The sequence below is a fragment of the Erpetoichthys calabaricus genome, chromosome 5 (genome assembly GCF_900747795.2).
Source record: "Erpetoichthys calabaricus chromosome 5, fErpCal1.3, whole genome shotgun sequence".
Lineage (NCBI taxonomy): Eukaryota > Metazoa > Chordata > Cladistia > Polypteriformes > Polypteridae > Erpetoichthys > Erpetoichthys calabaricus.
Window position 1 is genome coordinate 142,334,043 of NC_041398.2, and position 18,903 is coordinate 142,352,945.

Below are 18,903 nucleotides of genomic sequence, written 5' to 3' on the forward strand. Positions count from 1 at the left end.
ACAATAGAGCATTTTCCTGTTGAGATTGGACCAATTCTCACAAATAAAAAGATAACACCTCAGGAGCTGTACTTGTGACATGTAATGTTTATTGCCAGAATACCTTGGCAATGTCATTATAAGTCTGCTTATAAAAAGTATGTGATTAAATACAATATATGTACATTACAGCATTGTTTGCCTTGAGCAGAATATAGAGCATGTTTAGTAGTATGAATACTGGGGTAAAGTACAGTACATGTCTTTTAGGTCATGAATACTACAACATAGCCAAGTGGCTCAGTATTTTAATGTGTAAATTACAGGCCTCTATGTTTATATTCAAACCTCATCACTTAATCTGTCAGCACATCACTGTGCTATACAACTCATGTTATCCAGATTTTTAACGGTGTTCATCATGAAAGGCAAATAAAAATTGGCCAATCCTTTTTTTTTTTTGTTTTAATTTGGCCAGCCCAAACTACTAAATCTTGTGAATAAGACTTGGAAATAAATGGGCTTTCTCAGTAATCAGGCTGGGATAAAAACACAACACACTGATTTAAAAAACAGTTAAAGTTCAAAACAAAACCAGAAATTTTTATCAAAAGGGAGATCAAAATTTCCTAACACTCATTTGATGTTCTTTCCTTAATTACCACTAAACATTTTGTTAAAACTTAAATCTTGGACTATGCAAGCCGACATCTTTTATAATTACAAAGTAATAATATTACAGCTACGTAACAGGTATTTTATAAATAAGAATCTTGTGATACTACTACAACACACATTACTGTGAGCAATGCTTTTTTTCTTCTCAATAATACCCAAGAACAAATATATTTCAAATAGGAATTAATGCATCTCAACACTTTTCTTACCCTGTAACCTGGGTTAGAAAAAGAACATTGTCCCTCTTGTTTGTTGTAAGAGATTACTAAAGAAGATTGGCAACAGGAAGGGCACCTAGCCAAAAAAATTCTGCTTCAATATCCTCAAAATTTTGGAGAGAGCTAGCCAAATAGAGTAGACCCAGAAAATGGCTATTAAACTGGTTGAAGGAAATCTAACTCTTTTCATGGTGAACATCTCAGTGACAAATGTATGCAGGAAGAACAAGAACAGCTAAGGCATGTGAAGAACTAAAGGGCTGATCTTTCCATCTCAGAGAGCTGCTGTGGACAAAAGTGTGGATATTTAATTCAGTGGACAATTGCAAAAAATGATCAATCCCTTAATAGTAAATTGTTATTACCTATACAGTAATCTGTGTGCCTTGTGGTGACAATCCTGCTGCTTTTGAAGAGCTTGTGAATACTTTAATATGTAAAGCATGTTATATCACAAAAGTAAATGGAAAATTTGATTTTATATTGGTGTATTAATGTCTTACGAGTAATGTCTTTCCCATGTATATGATCTGTGTGCAGTAAGTGAGGACTACCCATTTAAGGATATTGCCCAAAGTGCTGTGTGATTTGAAGCAAGAAGAGAAATATAAACAGCGGTTGCTATCGAATCTGTTTGAATAGCAGATTGTTAAAAAGCATTTTGGCAAAATAAAAAAATATGCACCTCTTCTACAAAAAGAACACAATATTTCAGCCTAAACTGTATATACTGTATGTCAGTGTCTACAGAAACCATAATATTAATGACTACATCCAAAACAAGACAAGCACCCCTAATTGACACCTGCAATAGCTAAAATCAGTATCTACTATAAATGGGTGCTGTTTTTAAACTTGTCGTGAAGGATTGCACACAACCCTTTAATTCAAATGAAATTTATGTTACATATACATTTCATTTGTATTATTAAAAAAACTTTCAAATAAATAAAACTTACTAGCTGTGTGCATTTTTGTACCCATACTTGCCAACTCACACCTTCATTGACAAGCTTTCATTGTGCCTTTCTAAAGCAAATTGCTAATAGATATATACAAGTCTATGGTCATTGACCCATGTCACTAGCCACAGCAGCTCACTTCTTACCTTTAACAGATAATGTTTATCATTCTCTATTAAAAATAATCTTTTTCTCTGTGTTTCCTTCCTACAAGTATATAAATCTTAATTTTCCTTTAAAAGTATTGAATTTGTACATGCTGGCTTGTAACTACAATTGCACTACAATAACAACTTACAGAATGTTAGTGTAATAAATAAATAACAGAACTCCAAATATCAAAAAAAAAAAAAGTAATCATTAACTATAAAAAACATTTATGGATATGAATGACTGCTGTGGGTTGGCACCCTGCCCAGGATTGGTTCCTGCCTTGTGCCCTGTGTTGGCTGGGATTGGCTCCAGCAGACCCCCGTGACCCTGTGTTCGGATTCAGCGGGTTGGAAAATGGATGGATGGATGGATATGAATGATAATCAACCCCTTTTTTAAATGTAATTTTATTTCTGAACTGTATGGTGAATTGCTGCAATTTTTATATAGTGTTGTCAACAAGAAAATAAGTTGGACAAAAATATTTGGTAATAAAAGTTGTGCTAAATCATCAGTAAGGCACATAATTTACAGTTCTCTCAGCCAGTATTGTTTTGACCATAGCATGCAGCTTTGTGTGTCTCTGTCCGGCTTTATGTACAGGAGGTTAAACCAATTGGTACTGCTCATAATAGAAGAGCCCAGCCATTTGTTGCAGCAGCCAACATTGATGATAAGAGACAGGTGGTCAGCTCGGCGTACAACTCTCCCATAGGCCTGTACTCTGCCAGCAATATCCAGGATGCACTTCAAGGACAGCTCCGAGGCCTCATCCATGACAAACCAGAAGGGTGAGTTGTAGCATTTTATTAGCCCGTCTGTCTGTTCAAACCACATGCCATAATACATTTTGGTGTCCAGAAGCACAGCTCTTGAGGTTTAAGTCTTTGGTCTGTCCAACATTTCTAATTTGTCATTCAGCATAACAAAGTAAGGCAACAGAACAAAACATAGAGGAGCACTTTGTGTGAGCAAAAATAACAGTGGCTTTCCCATGATCCTAACTTTGTCATTTCATCCACTAACAGAAATTTAACCTTTATATCTTACAGGATCTAGGCTACTTCGAGCACAAGTTTAACATCAGACCAAAGCCATTTGTAGCCACATCCTCAAGCAGGTTACTTGTGCTAGTGTGCTTTTGGGTTTTGCCATGTAGCATGTATTCTGCATTGTAAAGCTGGTTTCCTGCAGCTTCATAACATAAAAGAAATATTTCAAGGTCAAGAAGTGCATCTCTTACTAAAAACTGTTTTGCCAGAGTAAGGGTAAGGGCAGATTCTTCGAGAAGAAAGGGACTGGGAGATGAAAAGTAGTCAAAACATGCAAACTTATAATCAGACAAATCAAACAAAGCACTCAAAGCCAGTAAAAATACCTAATTCATTGTCAAAAAAAAATCTGAAAAATTAATCTAAAGCCAGGAAGTTGAACAATGAAAGTGTGAGAAAGTAATTTTATAAATCCACAAACTTGGACAACCAGAAAATGTACAAAGCTTATCTTTTTACCTGTAACCCAAGCATGTCACGTGCCACATATTTCCAGTTGAGCTGACCTAGAAAAACTATAGAAATGATAAAAAAAAGAACTCAGAATGGCATTGGCCTTTAAAAACTTAAACAAGGTCAGAGTAAGACATGAAATAATGCACAATACTTCAAAATTAAAATGATAAGTAATAGTAAAAACATATTTTACACTTTACAAAACGCCATACTAGATAAGAAATTTTGTTTACGTAATAGAACAGATATTTTGGGGAAAAAAAATCACCTTCTTTAAAAGAGGTGTAGTGAGTTCTTACATTTGTATGGAAATGAGTATTTATCATAATTTGAATTAAAAACATCTTGGGGCATTTACAGAACAATTTGTCATATAAGAATTGATTGAGATGTTTTAAGACTTTTAAGAGTTTAACTCTAAAAAGCCCTCCTATGCAGACATTGAGCAGTGCTGAAGCAAAAGCAATATTGCCAATTCCCTAAAACAAGCTAATCTTAAACTTCGGCATACTACTTCTTAGTTCCATGATGATGTCGACAACACTCCTTTATACACTGCTGACTTCATTCAAGAATTTTGGAGGAGGAAAAAAATGAAATTCTTATAATTCCATACCCTCGATTTTCATCTAAACTTAACAAATGCAGTTTTTTTCCTGTTCCCAAAAAAAATAAAGCTGAAAGGAAAGAGGTTTAGCAACATTTTAACCATCCATAAGAATGTTGAAGGTAGAACTCAAAAGCACCACAGTTACAGGCTTCCAGAAACAACCGAACAATATCTAGGAGGATGAAAGCTTTCCACATTATTATATAAAATGTAGGCCAAGTCCTGAAAGGCTTTGGTCACCCCTTCTATACATGGAATTATCTTCATTAGGTTTAAGCAAGTCATCCAACCACAACTCATATAAAGATAATGTGCTGTGATTTTGATGTCTCAGCCCCTGATGATTCAGAAGGAGGTTTATCATGGTACATTTGTCATTTGTATTATGTGTAGGTCATATACAATGGGACTGCCAAAAAATGATGAGTTATCGTATCAAATATCATACTTGTTTTAACTTTCTTAACCAGCATATTTTAAGTCATATGATGACAAGTCAGATGATTTTTATGGTTGAATGAGTTGTTTTAATCCACTTCCCTGGAAAGTTTCTTTAGGTCAGATGCCTGAATTGTACATTGTATTACCTTATGACTTGACCTATTATTTGACTATGTTACGTTCAAGCAAAAGTTGTTAGTAGGACCAATTATAGTACCAATTTTCTTATGCCGGTGTTAGAAGTGAGCAGCAAATTGTGGTGGGGGGATCCAAAATAATTAAATTTAGCTGTACCTCTACAAGCTATAAGAATACTCCTATTTGTGGAAAGGCTGGGCACTATGGCACAGCCTAATGGAGGCCACAGCAACTGATGCTTGTAATGAATAATGTTATAAAGACTATTAATTACTCAAAGTTGATATTAATCTAAAGACAATTGGTTCTGTATTGTGGAGAGACGGTGAGTTCTGTTTTTAGATTATATGCAGAAAATAATATACTCATTTTAACTACAATTCAGAGTGTAAAAGCAAACTCTTCTCATCGCATACTTGATGTGAAAAATCGCCACTGGCCTGAAATGTACTACAGATTTTTTTTAATACATTTTATCCATTCAGACACCCTTTATTACATTAAACCCACTAAAGTGCCTAATCAACACCATCACACCAACAACATACACAAGGCAGGGCTCTGCTCTGAAAACAAATACTGCTAGGTTCCAAAAGACAACAAAAAAAACAATGTTAGTCACCTTTCAAGAAGCCAGTGATAGACAGATTATGAGCATGTTGCGTGTTTTGGAGAAACAGACATAAATCTAGCTTGTCTGCTATCCAGTGCCATTTCAAGTTAGATACCAGTTTAATTTATTTGTTGTTGCTATGCAGAGTAGTTTTCTATAGCAGCACTTTATAAATTAATTATTGTGTAAATTCAATTATGTTGTAGCATTGGGATGAGACACTCATATTCCCACTGTTTAAAACAGCGATTTTTTTTTTTGTGGACCCCAAGGACATACCCAGCCTTGACACGGTTTGCACACTCAGAAACAGCGAGAAGTAATAGAGAAAGAATATATTGCCTAAATGAAGAAAACAAAAACAATCAATGACCAATTAACACGTATGCAAAACCCCAACCAAATTTGGTGGCGATAATTAGTTAACAAACAATGAACAAATAAAACCAAACTCAACACTAGGCACCATACGATAATTAACATTTACAACACAGTTTAAAGACAGCAGGTGTGGATGATGATGGCGAGTAGAATGAACAAGCTTTTGGATTAAATGTATCGTTTTGTCCTACCAGGTTGTGTGAAGATTTCATGTGATTAAGAGCGCTCCGCAGACAAAGACATAGTCAACCATGATGAAATCAAGCAGGCACAACATAAACACATAAATCCAGAAACACCTGTAATCCATGGTGGTGGTAGTACAGTAATCCCTCCTCCATCGCGGGGGTTGCGTTCCAGAGCCACCCGCGAAATAAGAAAATCCGCGAAGTAGAAACCATATGTTTATATGGTTATTTTTATATTATCATGCTTGGGTCACAGATTTGCGTAGAAACACAGGAGGTTGTAGAGAGACAGGAACGTTATTCAAACACTGCAAACAAATATTTGTCTCTTTTTCAAAAGTTTAAACTGTGCTCCATGACAAGACAGAGATGACAGTTCCGTCTCACAATCAAAAGAATGCAAACATATTTTCCTCTTCAAAGGAGTGCGCATCAGGAGCAGAGTCTGTCAGAAACACAGAGTAAAGCAAACAAATCAATAGGGCTGTTTGCTTTTAAGTATGCGAAGCACCGCGGCACAAAGCTGTTGAAGGTGGCAGCTCACACCCCCTCCGTCAGGAGCAGGGAGAGAGAGAGAGACAGAGTTTGTTTTTCAATCAAAAATCAATACATGCCCTTCGAGCTTTTAAGTATGCGAAGCACCGTGCAGCATGTCATTTCAGGAAGCAGCTGCACAAAAGATAGCAACGTGAAGATAATCTTTCAGCATTTTTAGACGAGCGTCCTTATCGTTTAGGTGTGCGAACAGCACCCCTGCTCAATCCCCCTACGTCAGGATCAGAGAAAGTCAGCGCAAGAGAGACAGAAAAGTAAGCCGGGTAGCTTCTCAGCCATCTGCCAATAGCGTCCCTTGTATGAAATCAACTGGGCAAACCAACTGAGGAAGCATGTACCAGAAATTAAAAGACCCATTGTCCGCAGAAATCCGCGAACCAGCAAAAAATCTGCGATATATATTTAAATATGCTTACATATAAAATCCGCGATGGAGTGAAGCCGCGAAAGGCGAAGCGCGATATAGCGAGGGATTACTATATTTGTAATCTGTAATATAAATGTATTGTATTTGTAATTTGTAATGAGTGTGACGCGTAAACACAAACAAACAGACACATGTGAACGTGATCCTTTTCAGCATCTTCGACTCCTTTTTAAAGGGAGCACATAATCTTCTATCATCCAAGCAATCCCCACGCCGCTTTGAAGCTGCCCAAAGGTATAATAGTATCGGGGCTGCTGGGATTTGTAGGCCATTTAAGTAGTGCTGCAGCAAAGTTATTATAACGTTTGGCTTATAAATTGAAATACATTTCATAAAAATAAATTGAATTAAATTTGAATTGAAGGAGATTTAGTAATTTTCTTTTTTTTTTTAAGGTGTCTACACTCATCTTTTTTATTTATTTACTAGAATAGGATTAACTGAAATCAGAGTACAGGAGTTTTTTTAAGTTTGAAATATTTTGGCTATGAATGTATGGGCATTGATATATCTGAAGCATGATATAAATCCTAAAGAAAATAGAGTAAACAAATGTAACACTTTATAATAAGGTAATACACTTTAAAAGAACCTGTACTGAATACAAATATTTGAGAAGAATAGTAACAATATACTGATGTATGGTATAGTACAATATACCAATAAAATATCAAATTGCAAATTGAATTCAGTTTTGTATGTTGTAGAAGTCACGGAAATGTTATGTATATTTATTATAAAGTGTTACCGAAAAAGAACCAACTGCATGCAGTTTCATGTTAATACTCTGATAGAAACACATCCATTTTCAGTTTACCCAATCATTGCTAACTAACTTGTATTATTCCATCTTTCCTCATCTTTGTTTCGTCCCTGTCCATGTCATGCTGCTGCTGCTGCTCTTTTGTTTTGTTTTTGTCATTCCAATTTTTTTGTGCTGAATGGTGGAAGTACAGTGGCCTCACAGGAGGATCTGGATACAATGCTCCTTCTGTGGCAGCCATCATTTCCCCTCCTGATCTAAAACCTACTTCTAAAATGATTCCTCAGAAGAACTGGGGTGCACAGTTTCCAGGGGTCAAGATTCAGCATACACAATTTAACTCTCCTATGTCACTATATTCAGACACCAATATTCTGAATACATTGCAAGGTCGGGTGTCTGCTACTGTAGGAGAAAAATGCAATAAAAGGTAATTCTTTTGCTATGTATCAATATTAGACTATTGTCCTGACTACACTCTTAAAATAATGGTTCTTTAATGGAACTTTATGGTTCTTAACAGCATTCTATGGTTCTACATAGAACTATTGCGTGACAAAGCACCATTTTATTCTTGGAAGGGTTCTTTGCATATGATGTTGGTTCTTTCTGCTTTGAAAAACTTTCTAATATGTAGAAAAAAAAAATAACTCTTTAAAGTATAGAAGAGTACCTAGCAGGACAATAATAGATTAAGAAAACCTTGATTTGGCCAGTGTTATTGCCTGTAGCAAGAGTTCTTTTAAAATCAAGGAACTCCGTTAAAAATCTGTTACGATCTTGATGATTATTTACTGTATGGAACCTGCTGGAGATCTAAATAAAGGTTCTTTCTGGAACTTTCATGTGAATGGCTCTTTTAGGAAATAAAAATGTTTCCCCTCTGGCACCTTTATTTTTAGTAGTGTAGTAAAAGGGTAATGTAATTATTTATTCTTCTGAATATGTGCTTTAGGATCAATTGATCAGGAGGACATATTACATCTACCCTGTTATACTGTAGTTTTCTCTCCATTGTTCTGAAAGGAATGGAATAAGGATGAATCATGATTACTACAGTAACATTAGTTATCTTAATGAAATTGTCCACATCATGCAACTTTAACTGCCATTAAATTAAGAAGTCTGCCTTTAAACAAAAAGGTTGCATAACTTTGATAATGGGCAAGTGTACAGGAAGCACTATATACCTGTGCTGATATATATTTTTTAAAGTTCAGAAATCTTCTTAATATATTTGTTTTCATCTTATGATAAGAGATTGTACTCCTCCCACATTCCCAAAGATGTCCATGTTAGATTAACTGCTGATTCTAAACTGTCCCAGTGTAAGAGTAAATAGGCCCCATGTAGGTCTAGTTCCCTCTCCAAGTTTGATCCCAGTCTTGTATCCATGGCTTCCAGGATTAGCTCTGGAGCTGTGAATTGGATTGAATATTTTTTTAATGAGATGCAGATAAATTTCAAGGTAGGGCACATCTACTTACTATCATAGTGCTGGAGAGTGGTGACAAGCACATGCAGGTAACAGTGGTCATGGTCCTGTGTACACACAACAATAATAACCCTGTAAACATATAGCTAGTACTTAAAAAAAAACTATTAATCTTTCACCCCTTTTTTACTTAGAGTCTAAGATTTTCATGCATCAGTTTGTAAAAAATTTTTTTCAGTCACTGCAATGCCTGCATTGCCTGCAGCTGAACCCAGGACATCGATTGTCATAAAACTGAGATGGGCTAGGGCGAATGAGGACACACAACAAGTGCTGGTGCAAAATGGTGCATAGAGTGCTTTTATTCACCTAGTTTAAAGTACAAACAGGGTACACTGCAGTCTCAATCAATAAATTATCCTCAATAAAAATCATGCAATCGCGGAGATTAAAACTAGTAATAAGTAAGTTCATTCAACCATTAAACTCCAAGAATGAAACCATGCAGACATTGGCCTTTGTTTTTTTGCCTTTCCTACCAGCCCAGCACATCATTTTCTCTTTGTCTCCCCAACTCACCTGTCAGGTCATGCTGCCAGATGGAGATGGCAACGGTCCTTACCACCACCATTCACCATTCATTGGTACGCTCATAGTCAGACCGCTGTCTTCCATGTGTCATCAGGTTCCCTAGGAGTCCACCTAATTGCTCCCACTCCTACATAGTGCTCAACAGAGATGATTCTCCTTTGGAGAGCCATTACCCTCATTAGGCCACTGAGTATTCTGCCTCCTCACCTTTGCCCTGGCTCACACTTCCAATTCTGCCTTTCTTGATGCTTGCTTTCTTTCGATTTCCCCTCTAACCCACTCTGGTTTCTTTTATATCATCATGGGCACAAGTGCCCTAGTTATACCCTGCAAAGTGTCAATGAGGAAATTGCCTCAACTGATCGTGCATTCACATGCAAACGCGATTTAGCCAATCTCCTCATCAACCAATCAGGCACCACTCAGCCATCTTGTTGCATGCACCAACACCCATGGAGTTCGACTGCCCTGTTTTTATTCTTAAAATCCAATACCTCTGACCTGTACGTGCTGTATCACAATCACAAATTCCTCCTAAAACTAAAAAAGTAGTAAACCAAAAATATATGTATCAAATTTATTTTTGGCACCAATCCTTGGATTGAACTGTACCATTTTCAAAATTTGTGCTAATCAGATCTTTGGTAAGTTTAAAATGCTCTTTTGGTCACACTTCAAAGTTTTTGTTTTTTTTACCCCAAATACCTGTGCCGTAATGTGAGACCTTATCAAGAATGACAGGGTATGTATCCTAACTTAATTTCAAGTAAGGAAATTCACACAGAGATGGAATCCATCAAAAACTGTATTCTCTGAAGTAATATAATTTTAGACCAGAGAAGCATAGGTTTTAAACTACAATGGAACAACACAATGTGAAAAAAAGTCTCTGGGACTGCATGCTTTTTCAAGGCACATCTAGCTCCAGGGATAAACCACCCAAAAAAAACCCACCTCAAATGATGTCATACTCTGGATAAATGTAATTAAGATTCCAGTTTTGTAATCTCCCCTTCTCTCTCTCTCCATCTCACAAACTATATGTAAGTATATTAAAATTTGGAAGTTTACAAAAATCCATCCATTATCCAACCCGCTATATCCTAACTACAGGGTCATGGGGGTCTGCTGGAGCCAATCCCAGCCAACACAGGGCGCAAGGCAGGAACAAATCCTGGGCAGGGCGCCAGCCCACTGCAGGGCACACACACACCCACACACCAGGGACAATTTAAGATCGCCAGTGCAACTAACCTTCATGTCTTTGGACTGTGGGAGGAAACCGGAGCACACAGACACAGGGGAGAACATGCAAACTCCACGCATGGAGGACCCAGGAAGCGAACCCAGGTCTCCTTACTGCGAGGCAGCAGCACTACCGCTGCGCCACCGAAGTTTACAAAAATATTTAGCAATTTAGAGATAATGTAATTAACTAAAATGAATATAAGAAAAAACTTCATTTCTATTTTACAATGTACAGTATATGAGAGTTTACAAAGCTTTCTTTGCTCCTGCTTTTGGTATTTCACAATTGCTAGACAAACGTTTGCTGTGCTAGTAAATCAAAATCCCCAGAACTATAGGCATCTAGTCTACCTATGATCAATTCTCAATGCTTATTTCCAAGTGTTCGGTTTGACTTCAAGTCCCAACGTTTTCATGCACTTTCCTGACTTTTGCTCGCACACTTCTTTCAGTAACATCTTGCCTTTCATTTTGTCATAGTTTATGTCACTTAATGATGACACGTGTGTTCAAAGAAAACCAATTGATAAGTGGACCATGAGGAGCATAACGCTATAATGGTGCTATAAACATTATGGCAAAAACAGCTATTTAATGGGCATTAGGGTTGCGTGGTCCATCGTTTTTACAGATGGTTTTCTCCATAAAATTGGGGGTATAAACATTTTTACTTCTAATGGTATTGAAGCATGTTTATGAAACTGTTCACTTTCATTTTAAAATGGAAAACATGCCAACAATAATAACTATCATCAAGGTCGTTTCTTGGAATCTTATTTAGTTAATGAAAGCAAATTATTTTTAAATTAAAATAAAACTAGTTAGAAAGTTAAATGTAAATTATTAAAATGTTGAAATTAGTTTAGTAATTTGCAAACCCAAAGTGAAATATATTTGCCACATAAATTAAAACAAGGATTTATGTATGAATCTGATTATATTTTTACAGTTCAGAGCCCCTGTCATCAATAGAGCAATCCCATGTATACAAGATGCTACAGGAGAACGAAGAAGAACATCATGAGCCTCGACAATCAGGATCCTTCCGAGCACTGCAAGAATTTGTGCAGGATGAATCTGGTATGTTGTCTGGATTGTTCCGGCTTCGCCCAACCCCCCCATATTAAATTTATCAAGCAAAATAATAACAAACTAAAAAGTTTAAGAACCGTAGAATCTTGTTCACAAGTGATGGCAGAAATAATCATAAGATTCTCTAAAAAAAAGCATGGCAGGAGCATCAATTTTGCAGACAAAATGCCAGGTCAGGATAGTGAAACAGGAGCTGGACAAAGCTTTCAATTTAATGGTTAATCCAAACTAAAAACATTAACAACTGTGGTAAATAAGCTCTGTGTCATTACTGAAAAAATTAGGTCAAAAGTTCAAACTCCTGAAATGAGGAAAAGACTAGCAGAGCTCACTTTCTATTTGAAGAGAGAGTGTAACAATACAGGAATAACCCAAGTAGAACTGCTTCTTCTCCGGATTTACAGGTGCCAGATAAGGTGGTCTGAGGTAATTTAGACGCAATGTGAAAATTGACCAAAGTGGCTGTATTCCATGGGGGAATACCGGGGGCAAACCACAGACATGGAGGGATTATACATATCAGCTTACCTCAGAGTTGCTTCAGAATTTTGGTAGAGATACAGTGGATTGGTCTGTCAAACCTGGCAGAAAAAGCAGATCAAAAGTAAAGTAAAAATTAGAGCCCTCACATACACAATACAAAATGCTAAAGCTGATTCTGCATTTTTTTCTCACCAGGCTCTCGTCCAATTGGCATTAGAAGTGTCAAAGCACCAGTGACAAAGCCAGCTGGAAGTGTGACAAGTGTGCAGAAGCTTCCACTGTGTGACAAGTGTGGAAATGGTATAGTGTAAGTAGAGCACCTGGGATTACTTGAATGATTTGATGCAAAATTAAATTACCTGGACTTACTACTTGGTCAGTTAAATCACAAACCTCACCCTAGTTTTCTCATGACCCAGTTCAGCATGGTTACTGCCATAGACAATGTCTCACATGAATTCAGGTCTACAGATTCTTCAGGCAACAGGAATAAAACCCTAACACTAAGTATACAGTGGGTTCAGAAACTATTCAGACCCCTATTCATTTTTTTCACATTTCACTATGTTGCAATTTGGTGCCAAAATAATTTCAATGAATTCTTTACACACAACAAGCAACACTCAAAACACCAAAATGACAAAGTGAAAACAGGATTTTATAAATGTTTCCAAATTTATTAAACATAAAAAATGGAAATATCACATTAACAAAGGAATTGTGTGCAGAGCTTAGACAGGATTATGTTGATAAACAGATCTGGAGAAGGCTACAAAAAAGTTCCTGCAGCTGTTAAGTTTCCCAAGAGCACAGTTGCCTTCATAAAACTTAAGTGGAAGAAGTTTGGAACAACCGTGACTATTTCTAGACGTGAGCAAGGGCCATGGTAAAAGAAGTAACCAAGAAGAAAGTCTGGAGATGCAGGAAACTTCAAGGACGAGAATTTTTACTGCAACGCTCCACTAATCAGAGTTTCATGGCAGATTGTCCAGACAGAATCTTCTTCTCAGTAAAAGACACATGGAGTTTGCAAAAACGCACCTAAAGGATTACGTACTGCGAGAGCAAAGATTCTCCAGCCTAATGACACCAAGATTAGTGTCATGCCTGGAGGAAACCAGGCACCACTCATTAACTGTGCGTACTATTGCAACGGTGAAGTACGGTGGTAACAGCATCATGCTTTATTTCTTTTTAGAGACAGAAACAGGGAGAATAAATAAGGTTGAGGGAAAGCTTAATGAATCAAAGTACTGTAAAGAAATTTTCTTAATGAAAACTTGCTTCAGAACACTCTGGACATTGGACTGGGCCAAAGGTTCACCTTTCAGTAGAAAAATGGCCCTAAGCACAAAGCAAAGAGAACACTGGAATGACTTAGGGACAACTCTGGGGATGCCCTTGAGTTACCAACAAAGAAAACAGACTTGAACTCAATTAAACACCTCTGGAGAGACGTGAAAATAGATGTCCACTGATGATCTTCATACAACCTAAAGGAGCTTGAGCGGATCTGCAAAGAGGAATGGCCTAAAATTCCCAAATCCAGGTGTGTAAAGCTTGTCGCGTCTTACCCAAGATAACTCAGGCTATGATCGCTGCCACAGGTGCTTCAACTAAATACTGAGTGAAAGATCTGAATACTTGTGTTAAGGTGACATTATTGTTTTATATTTTGAATAAATATGCAAAAAGTTCTAAAGTTATGTTTTTATTCAGCCATTCTGGAGTATTGAAAGGTGCTTGATGTAGGAGAGAAAATGAATTTAAATGATTTTAGCAAAAGGTTGCAAGGCAGAAAAATGTGATAAAAGTGAAGGGGTCTGAATACTTTTTGAATCCACTGTAAATTACATTTGTTACAGGCTAATTCAGATTACATGTACCCCTGTTACAGTAATGCAGTACATTCTATGCATCCATCAACACCACCTATATCACAAATCAGGCAAGGACTTTCCTAATGAATTACTGAACTGGACAAATCAGACAATCAAATGCCTTTTACTTTGAAATTCTGTAAAGGAAAATAAATATTTTTTTCAGTTTCTCATAATTTACTTAATATTTATTTCATTAAATATGTTTCTCTTTTATTTTTAAACAGTGGGACTGTTGTCAAGGCAAGAGATAAGTTTCGCCACCCAGAGTGTTTTGTATGCTCTGACTGCAATATGAACCTTAAACAGAAGGGTTACTTCTTTGTGGATGGGCAGCTGTACTGTGAAACTCATGCCAGGTCCAGGATGAGACCACCAGAGGGATATGATGCTGTCACTGTTTACCCTACTGCATAAAATTCCTGCATTGTACTCTATATGGCAAAAAGCACAATGCTTATAAAACAACTGAGGTGATCTCAAAGATTAAGCTGTCACAGCTTGCCTCCATTGCAGTATAATCCTAGATGCAACACCTTAATGCGCTGCTTGATCATATTTAAAGTACATTGCACATAGTCACCCATACTAGCAGCTTCAAATTTATCAAAAAAAGCACAATAAAACTTTTGGCACAAAAATGAAATAATTTGAAAGCCTAAAGCAACTAGGCCCTCTAGGCAACTAGGTTTCAATATGTTTCCTATGCAAGATTCTATATAAAAATCACAACTGATTATCTGAAGATTCTAAAAATGACTAGCAATAAGCACTTCAGTCTGTTCACCCTGCTGATGACAATGTTGATATAACTGAAATAAAAGCTTTGGTATGATTACATTTCTAGTTTAAATTTTCCCAATGACATCAGAGTGCACAAATACATTTGTAGATTTTGAATAAAAGCAAAGGTATCTATTGTATTTGATGTGCAATTTTCTATTTCCTCCCTTCCATCCACTTTCTGAATCCAGTTAATTCAGCCTGGGGCTTCGGGGTTGGAACTTATCCTCACTGCACTATGTACAAAACAGGAAATAAATCTGGACAGATCACCAGTCTATCACAGGGCACACTCACTGAAATTGTGACAATTGACAAAACGACAATCAACCTAATGTTCATATTTTTGAGCTCTAGGAGAAAACCACAATTCTCACACATGGGGACAGTGAAAAAGAAAATTGAGAAAATGTGCAGGCCAAAGAATGGAATTTACCAACGACGCTGGGACTTTAAGACAGCAGCAGGGCCATCCATGTGCCATAGTCAAAACGTTTAGCATTGTCACTTCAGTCTAGTTTTATTTAGTGTGCCTCCTTAAATAATAAGTTTGGCATTTCTTCATAAACATAGTATAAATGCATTTACTACACAAAAAAGAAGACACCACAAAGTGAAAGAGCCGGGGCACTACCTTAGTGACCCCATATAATTTGAAAGAATGCACAAAAAAGCCTTGCACAGTAATTTGCGGCAATGTCTTTCCAGACACAAGTTTAGAAGAGAACTGAGAACAAGATGGGTGGTTTAGGCGTTATATAGTCATTTGGTAGAAAGGGGCCAGTCCAGGACGGCAGACAATGAAAGTGATATCAGTGGTAGAGTGACCGTCAGTCTTCCGTTTTGCATATGGAGAAAGAGAAAAGGCATTAAGACCACAGTGGTTCAGCAGGTAATTACCATCACCAAAGCTCTTAAGCCATCTCCCATGTTCACACTCATGATAATATATAAAGCAATAAGATGTCTGTCCATCTGGCATCTGTGCCCTTGCCAGGCATAATGTCATCCAGAATCCACAAGAGGGTGGGAATGTTCGATGAACAAAGGCAAGTAGGCAGCATAGAATAGTAAAGCAAGCGATATACGTTTGTGCATCTGGGCAACCTGCTGTCCACAACAAGGATGGAATCTCTGATGAAGAAAGTCAGTAAGAAGCACAAAGAAAGAGGGATGTAAGAGTTGGCCAGGGAACATAGGTTTATAAATGCTGGATGCAACTGAAACAGAAGAACTTACCATTGTGCCATAATGCCTGTTTTAATAAATAGGTTTTACACTATGCTAGTACAGCTACACTCTCATAAGTACAGTATATGTACATAAACAAAAAGGATGATGAAAATGTTTTGAGCTATAACATGAAAGGGGTATTCAGTAGTGCTTGTTATTCAGACATGTCAACATAGATGGCAAAAACTGCAAAAGCAAGTATCTTGCTACCAGTAAATTTATAACCTTAGACAACAATATGCTTTTAAAAATTAATTGTCACATGTACCAGAACCAGTCCCATGCAGATTTCTGCCATAGCAAGACAACTCTTGAAATTTACCTCTATTTAGCGTATGACATCAGCAACAGGAAAAAATGGAATATATCATAATGGGGGATAGCAGACATAGCAATTTGTCACCTTCATGAACAATTAAACATAAGCAATGTCTGTGCATATTTAGGGACCTCAATAAAAATATAAATCATGGTTGATACAATGTCAATAGAACTTATTCCATCCCCTTTTTGACAAACAACACGAAAAGCCAATGATAATGAGAATAGCTCCATGCTGAACCAATCATGTGGCTGGAATAGAGTGACAGCCATGTCAGGTTATGTTAATACACACAGCACTGAGCGTTGGAGTAGCAGCAGCACACATGCTAATGTTTGGGCTATTGCAGCCCTGCACACTAATACGTCAGGAGTGAGAGCAAGAGAAAAGAGAACCCCAACTTAACATTCCCATATGTGCATTTTTACACATTTGATATTTTTTTAGACACTGTTGTTGAACATAAAACACACATTGTCTGAAGAAACACAAGTCTTTTAAGGCTATGCTCACTCTGAAGCCAAACAACTATTGTGATTTTGCCTCTAATTATTTTTGGGACTGCACAAATTGTGACTGATCCAAATCTGATATGAGTACAGAGGTCTATCCTGAATCTGCTCCACACATGCAAAATTAATGGATCAGTTTTGTCAGACAGATGCTATTTACTGTGCTACTTTACTGTATGTTGTCTCAGTGAAGAACATCTGTGAATTCACAAGCTGGTGATGGCAAAGAAGACGAACAAGAAATGAAAAATCAGAGCTGTTACTTTGTGAAAATTCTTACTGCCAGTGTTGTATACATAGAAACAAGTGGCCCAAATGATTGCTGAAAGCCCAATTTGACACGTTTGGATGCAAGCAGTTGTTACAACAACACTGTAAATCCTTTCTGAAAAGTTTTGATTCCATATATCTTTTTTGCTAATCTCACTTCTCCAGAAACATCAGATCTGTGTCACATATCAGAGGAAAAAAATGGGAATGAGGCTGCAGTGTGAATGTAGCCTTTTATTGGTTTCAAAAATCAAACGTAATTGTTTGTGCACAGTGGTTTAATAACTGCATGGTTGTTATCAACAACATGGCGGCAATCATGAAAAGGAATAACAATCTGAAACAACAACATTGTAAATAATAATTCCACATATTATATAGACCAAATCAGGACACTTCAAACTTTACTATAATAAAAACTGCAGTGAAAATATAAAGACAAACCCTAAATATGGCATACCCAAACCCGTACAAATGGGATTCCGAGAAATTGACAATTTCCTGCATTTAACGCCTCTTTTGTCTTTAGTCCCTAGAAAAACATTACATGGGTATTCTATCATAATTCAAACTCGACTGCCTATCTGCTGAAATCAGCAACTATTGAAACAAATCTTTTCTTGGATATCAAATTAACCCATGCTGTGCCTGGCCAGTCTTTAGCAATTCAGGGGAAAACTGCTATGGCGTTAACTTATGAAACTTTGGTCACCCAACATTACTATTTTCTCATTTTTATTCAGATACTGCACACTGTTATTTCAGTCTGGTTCTGGGACTGTCAGGTGGCTCTGCAGATCTTTGTTAATAAACTCATGGTCATCTACAATGGGAAGAAGTGGGAAAAGAGGACATGAAGACAATGCCTTTTTAGTTGAGCTTCTCGTGATTCAATAGCGAACTCCAAGTTCTGGGAGGGTGCCAAGGTTGCCAACAGATTTAGCCATATGCTTGTGAAATGAGGGATGGATGGAATCAGGGCAACACCTAAGCCCCAGAGTATTTTCCACCCCAACACACGAATATTAACAACACACACCAGAAAAATACAATGGCAAAAATACAAAACGAACACCACAAACAAACCCATCAATGATATTTACAGTCCTGAGAAGGTCTTTACTGTAAGTAACAGAAGGAAACGTGGTGAAATAATGTCCTTTTGTAAACTGCTTCCTGGAAAAAATGGATAATGAACACAATCTTACCACCAGAGTCCAGCAGGTAAACGAGGGGCACCTCTTCACAAGGAATAACTGCAGACAAGAATGTGGTAAAAGGTACCCACCACCATCCCTGTATGCTCTGGCCATGCAAAATCCTCCTCCACTGTGAACATCCAGTTCATAAAGGGTTTTTGGTGTAGACGATGATGAATTTGGTGGAAAATGGAAAAGTCAAAACGTCACGCCACATTCTTCTTAGTTTTATTATGTGCAG

General features: G+C 37.1%; 1 protein-coding gene and 1 long non-coding RNA gene across 4 annotated transcripts in view; one reads left to right on the forward strand and one right to left on the reverse strand.

Annotated features, from left to right (window-relative positions):
* The window catches only part of LOC114651965 (PDZ and LIM domain protein 3-like), a 68,289-nt gene extending 53,023 nt beyond the window's left edge, over positions 1-15,266 (forward strand). The window contains exons 4-8 of one of the 3 annotated variants that reach the window (XM_028802097.2): positions 3,043-3,110; positions 7,808-8,044; positions 11,838-11,968; positions 12,659-12,770; positions 14,571-15,266. In XM_028802097.2, the coding sequence (XP_028657930.1) occupies positions 3,043-3,110; positions 7,808-8,044; positions 11,838-11,968; positions 12,659-12,770; positions 14,571-14,760 (738 nt within the window). In that variant the 3' untranslated portion in view covers positions 14,761-15,266. Of the gene's footprint in view, positions 1-2,593; positions 2,782-3,042; positions 3,111-7,807; positions 8,045-11,837; positions 11,969-12,658; positions 12,771-14,570 lie in introns of all 3 variants that reach the window. The other 2 variants (XM_028802099.2, XM_028802098.2) reach the window with 2 other exon arrangements.
* The window catches only part of LOC127527974 (uncharacterized), a 209,729-nt gene that overhangs the window by 133,906 nt on the left and 56,920 nt on the right, over positions 1-18,903 (reverse strand). The window lies entirely within an intron of this gene.